The 6,138-nt window shown below is 40.6% G+C and overlaps 2 protein-coding genes across 6 annotated transcripts in view; one reads left to right on the top strand and one right to left on the bottom strand.

Annotated features, from left to right (window-relative positions):
• The window catches only part of NAPEPLD (N-acyl phosphatidylethanolamine phospholipase D), a 91,783-nt gene that overhangs the window by 5,185 nt on the left and 80,460 nt on the right, over positions 1-6,138 (bottom strand). For all 5 annotated transcript variants that reach the window (XM_010848080.1, XM_010848083.1, XM_010848079.1 and 2 more), the window contains exon 4: positions 3,890-4,004. In XM_010848080.1, coding sequence (XP_010846382.1) covers positions 3,890-4,004 — 115 coding nt within the window. The remainder of the gene's footprint in view (positions 1-3,889; positions 4,005-6,138) is intronic.
• The window catches only part of ARMC10 (armadillo repeat containing 10), a 74,073-nt gene that overhangs the window by 67,253 nt on the left and 682 nt on the right, over positions 1-6,138 (top strand). The gene's annotated exons all lie outside the window — the stretch shown is intronic.

The following is a 6,138-nucleotide window of genomic DNA, read 5'->3' as shown; positions in this document are numbered from 1 at the left end:
GGCTCAATCAAGAAAAGAATTAACTCAAGGGTCCAAGGTTACAAACATTAAAGCTACTACTTACACCAATTATATTAATCAATATACTTCCAGGGACACAGCAGGTAAGGGATATGGAGACTTAGCAGCAAACACTGGCCCAATAAGTGAAAAACCCTTCACCAATACAATTTCTAATCAATCTTTTAACTACTCAAAGGAATCTGTGTTTAGACAGTTTAGAATATCCCCCGCCTCTCACAGTTGGGAGGCTCTGAACAATCACATGTGGCCGGAAAAACCTATTCAGGCAGGCTAGAGGATTTCCAAAGGAGTTTGTAGGTTGAAACACTGTCACACCCAGGAATTATTAAGTGGAGCTGTAAGCTAACTCTTTTTTCAGAGAGAGGTAGTTGGGGACAGCCCCCTGTAAAGTCAGAGGTGTAGGTGAAAGCACAAAGCAGAAAGTAGGCAGACTCTGGTTTTGGGGGTAGATGCTCGAGAATTTCCAGGGGGACCCCTGAGGCTCAATCCCGCCTTTGCGTATGCCAAGCCTCCTTCCTCATGACCTTTGTCATGGGCGGAGTTCCTCACGCTGGCTCCCGGCTGTGACAGAATTCCAGTTGAGCTATTCCAGATCCTGAAAGATGATGCTGTGGAAAGTGCTGCACTCAATATGCAATATGCCGGCTCCCGGCAATGGAGCAGACTGCAGGGGGCTTTACAGGCGACCCTTAGAATCACTGTGGCTTTGACCTGGGGCGGCTGGTCTCCTGGAAGAGAAGTGTCCTGATCTGGTTTAGGGGTAAAGGTCGCTGCCCTCTGCAGTGTGGAGAACAGACAGCAAGGGGCAGTGTGGCACTGGTGAACGGGATAAGCAGCAGTCAGAGTCCAAATAGAGTCTGAAAGGTGAGCTGACTGCATTTGGAGAAAGTGGGACAGAGGATATACACGGTAAAGATTTTAGCCTGAGGAGCTGGAAGGAGGATTTTGCCATTTGCTGAGATACAAGAGAAACAAGTTTGAGGAAAGAACAGGAAGTTTGGAATGAAGCTTTTTAACTTTTAGTATGAAGTTTTTGTAACCTGGTGGACATCCAAGTGGAGAAAAGTAGGTAAATGTGGATTGTAGGGAAAATCCTAGGTTAGAGAGCTTACAGTGCATAGACCGTGTTTAAAGGCATGAGACTCGTGAGATTCCCCCAGGGAGTAACCAGCTAAAGAGAAGGGGCCCCTGGACTATGGTGTCCTAACATTCTCACTGCTGGGAGGGAGAGGAGGAATCAGCCACAGACTATGAAGGGCCAGCCAGTGATGCAGTAGGAAAACCAGGCAAGTTTTCTGTGGTTTCAGATGTACAGATCTGCTAACAGCTACTGGCCACACTCAAGTTTTTTCCTCCCTGCTTGCTCACTTCTAGGTTTATGGCTGTGTTCAGAGATGCGTTGCCACTGTCTGCTGAGTAACTGAGGTTAACTAAGCATTCCTTACCCTGTAGTCCTAGAAATAGCCACTTATTAAGGTTAGTTGATAACAGAAATCTACTCTTCATCTTTTCTTTGCACATAGGAGATTGCTGATATATCACCAGTAAAATATAACTTTAATAGCCCAAGAAGCTTTCCTTTGCAAAATTGTTTTTAAGAGATTTCAAAATGACGAAACTCTTCCCCACTTCCCCTGTGTTCTACAACTCTCAGCCAGTAACAAAACACTTACACAGTTATCTCACACTAATAATTTCTTTCCTAAACTGTAACTTTAGTTATAAGCTATAACTTCGTATGGATTTTGATGTTGCACTATCTCTGTGAGTTTCTTCACAGGTCAGTTCTTGGTTGCTTCAACCATCTAGAAGATAACTTGAGAAGCAGGCAAGAAAACTATTTTAGTGCAGGCACCTTAGTCCTGCAGGGAAAACAGAAATGCCCCATAGACCTGGGACCAAACAATATGTATTGATCAAGATAGTAGATCAGACATAAATATGAGTAAGTGGTGAGAGTTCCCAGCAGTCTGGACCCACTGAAGGCCAGGCACCAGCCCCAGAAAACTCAAACTGTTCCCTTTCTAAGATATAAGACACTCAAAATAGAGAGCCTGGTCATTTAAGAAGTTAACACATATTATGTAGTGCCTGCAGTTTGTCTCCACCAACACTAGTGACTTAAATGCTTAAATACATGTAAGAAACTCACTCAACACTCCTCAGGTTAAATATATCTACAGCGACCTCTGATTTAAGTCTTGCCAAGTCAAGGACATCCTTAAGTTGCTTATACTGTAGTAAGCAGTTACTACAACTATTTACATGCAGATCATTTTAAACTGTCTACAAAGCATAGACTAAATATCCTCCCCACAAATTCTTTATATTTAGCAAACTTGCAGTTGTCAGATTTACAGAACTAATGTCAAAAAGACTAAATGAGTTTGTGTTTTATGTTTCATTAAGAAGTAAAGGTGAAGGTTAGATTTTTAACAGGAGTAAGACTGAATAATACAATAACTCTTAAAGACTGAGGTTTTTCTCTCCTCTCAAGTTCCCATCTCAGTCAAGAGCATAACCATCTTCCCAGTTACTCAAGTTAAAAATCTAGGACTCATTTTTGACTCTTCTGTTTGCAGGGTTTAATAAAATACTACTACTTCATCTAAGTTGCCGAAATATATATGGAACATAAATAAGCGTACTTACATCTAAATTTATATACATATGGAACACACGCACACATGGAATAAGACACTGCCACTAAATACAGCGGTAGACCTGTGTACTTGTGTTTCTCCAAGCACACAGAAACATACTCTCCTTCACCCTTCCTATGCCCTGTTGTTCAGCTATTGATTCTCTTGTGTCCCCCCAACAGTGTAGTTCAGGATAGTAGCACTGCAGAGGGGGAGTTTTGATGGGAGGGAGTAGACGGGGGGCAGGCAGTGTATAATTATGGAATAAGATGCAACCAGGGAGAAGGCAGGCCAGAAAAAGGACAGGGACAGGGAATGCTTAAAAAGCAGAGGACTCCTTGCAGAGGGGCCCTGGAATGTGGAAGGTGCCGCAGAGAGCAAGGAGCAGCAGCTCAGTTCACTTGTCCGTTTCTAAGTTTTGCTTAGGACAGGCCCTGGCTCCAGGAGAGGAGAGAAAGCTTTTTGCTAAGCTTCTGTTTGATCCCACAACTCTGCCTACTAGCAGAGGTCTAGGGTCCGGGTACCTTATAGGAAAATGAAGTCTTCTCTACTAGTCTAGGAATAAAACCACCATTTATTTACCCCAGTGCTTGGCACACAGCAGACACAGAATCAGTGTTTACTGGACAAATAACACTTCTGAAAAGTTCCAAGCTGTCCAGCCTTACTTCCCTGCTGCTCTTGATAGCATTCGTACTCCGGCTGAACTCACTGCTCACCATCTCCACGCCCACACTTCCCTCCTTGAGATGCCTTCTTCCTTACCTTCTCACAGCCAAGTTGAAATGTCATCTCTTCCATGAAGCTCTCCCTGACCCCTTCAATTAGTAACAGTCCCTGACTCTGAGACCCCTTCATCTGTCCCACTTTTTATAAGTTACTTTTAGAGTAATTCTGTACATATCTTGTATCTTCCATTAAACAAAAGTCTGCCTTAAGAGGAATGACATGATAATTCATTTTTCTATTTCCTAAGACCACACATATTTTTGGTTATATAAATAATTCAAAAGACCCCATGCAATGAAGAGGCTTTTTTCACTGTATATAAATATTGCTTTACTAATTAATAATTTACCACCGTAATTCACGTTGATGACTATGATGACCATACAGGTCCAGATTCTAGTCTGGTTTCTGAACACACTGCCAGGTGCACTGATGCTTGAATCCTATCCTATGTCAGACACACAATGAGTTACTGTGACCACAGTCGTACTTACCTCATTTGCTAAGGCAAAAGTTCCCCAGTGAATTGCCACAGACTTCTTTGCCTGAACATCAATGTGAATCTTTACAGCCTCTTCTGGGTCTACATGCTGGTACTTCATAAACCACCTTAGAAAACAGTAATTTATTAAATATGGCCTTTGAAGTATACACTACATTCTAATTACTGCTTCATCAACCTTTACGATTCTACACAGGAGTAAGTCACAGTAGTCAAAACCATCGCCCTCAGACCACTAAAATATTTTTTGTACAGACTGCTATACAGTAGGTAAGTCTGAAGCAAAACTCCCCTTTGACTACTAAGATTTTGTTCCACATGTATTTTCATTTTACTGAGGATTTATTCTGAAGAAATGTCTTATCTTAAAAAGATATCTTGCAGTCTTGGTGTTAATCAAAGAAGTGGAATAATGGGTAACAAGTTAAAAATCAAAACTTCAGTTGCAAAATAACCTGAATAACTTACAGAAACCGTTTTTAATATGCTAAAGTGAACAGCAAACAAAAATTACTGTACAATTTGTAATATCAGGAGCAAAAAAAAAAAAAATCCAATTTACTAATCAAGGATTTAATTAAACATCATACAACCAAAGATGAAGTGTGTGGTTTGGTAAGAAAAAAGGGGACTTTGGGGGACTGGACAGAGTGTAGAAATGCTGAGGCTGCCTCACGCCTGGGAAGAGCAGAGCTCTGGAGACAGGGGGCCTGGGCGTGAACCCTGGCTCTACGGATTCCTGGGAATGCCTTGGCAGCCACTTCAAATTCTCCAGCTTGCATCTTCCTTGTCTGTGAAATAGTAGCTATTCCCACTTCACAGGAGTGTTGTGAGCATTAAACAAGACAGAGTTTATTCAAAGCATCAAATACAACACCAACTTAGTTGATAAAACCAGCACTTTCAGGACAAAGAATTATTTCTGATAAGTAAAATGTACTATCTACAAGTAAATCCTCTGCTTTCCCAGCCACCACTTTAGAAAAACAAGTGTCTTCACATTATTTATATCCTGGGTCTGCTACTGTCAGCTGATTTGCAGTTAAAACTCAGCGATCTGGCTCCAGCAGGGAGCTGCTCTGGTTTTTAGAGACATTCTGGAAAAGCCAGTCTAGCAACAGCACAAGGGGTGTTACCGATGGTGAGGAGCTGCAGGGCTCAGGACAGAGCCCCTGTGTTCTGCTCAACAGCAGATGAGAGAAACACTTGCTCTGCTCTATCTCCTGACACTCAAGTCAGGGCAGGATGAAAACAGTTTCTACTGGTTCTGCTGTAGAATCAGGTGTTTCTACTGATTTTTTGAAACTTGTACTTCAAATCAAAGAAATACACATACTCCTTTCTACCTTCATGTTTGTCTGAAATAAATTAAAAATGTTCACTCCGGTATAAAAATTAAAAACTTAAAATCCTACCTGACTTGGATAGGAAACTTGATGACAGGGATCCCAGATGTAAGGATGAAAGCATTCTAAGATCATTGAAAATCATTTTGGGTGTAATCGTCTTACATTTATAGACTACTTTGAAATGTTGCTGATAACATTACTTCTAAAACTGTAGTACTGACCAGATAACTGGATTGCAGAGTAGAGGCTACCATGATTTAATTATTTAGAGCAAATACTGTCCCCTCCCCGATCCTTCTCCCATCTTAGGAACTACAATGCAAGCAAGAAGGGGAATTATATGAGTGCATTTGTGTACTTAAGCTGTACACATTGTATCATCACCTATATATATGACACATGTATCTTGCTACATACAAAACCTTATTTTCACAATTACATATAAGAAGTAGTCTAATATACTAAGAAGATATATTGAATAAGGATCAATACCATAGAAAACTGATGTGTAAACAGGTTGATATTCTGAGATTTCATAGAGTTCAGAATTAGAAGTATGTGGAAAAGGGAAATTCTGGCAATGTTACTGGTTCATAATAGTTTTTAATAAAGTAAAACTAGTTCCTTAAATGAAGAAACTAGGGGAAAGAAGGGAGAAATAATGGTTTCGATGAACTTAAAAAAAGTTTTAAGTATAACAAAATCAGAACAAATGGTCAGACTTGCTCAGTTCGTCTGTGCCCGTGTTCTTCTTTGTAGGACTGCCTACATACAATGCCATCCTACATACCACTGTCTGCATACATGATCTACATACACATGCACCTTAGAAAATAAAACATTTTTAAAATTAGCCCTTCCTTATCTCATTATTTTCAGTGTTTATTTTCTC

This window comes from Bison bison, unplaced genomic scaffold (assembly GCF_000754665.1).
Source record: "Bison bison bison isolate TAMUID 2011002044 unplaced genomic scaffold, Bison_UMD1.0 scf7180017864260, whole genome shotgun sequence".
In the NCBI taxonomy this organism is placed as follows: domain Eukaryota; kingdom Metazoa; phylum Chordata; class Mammalia; order Artiodactyla; family Bovidae; genus Bison; species Bison bison.
This window is presented reverse-complemented; position numbering and strand designations above follow the sequence as displayed.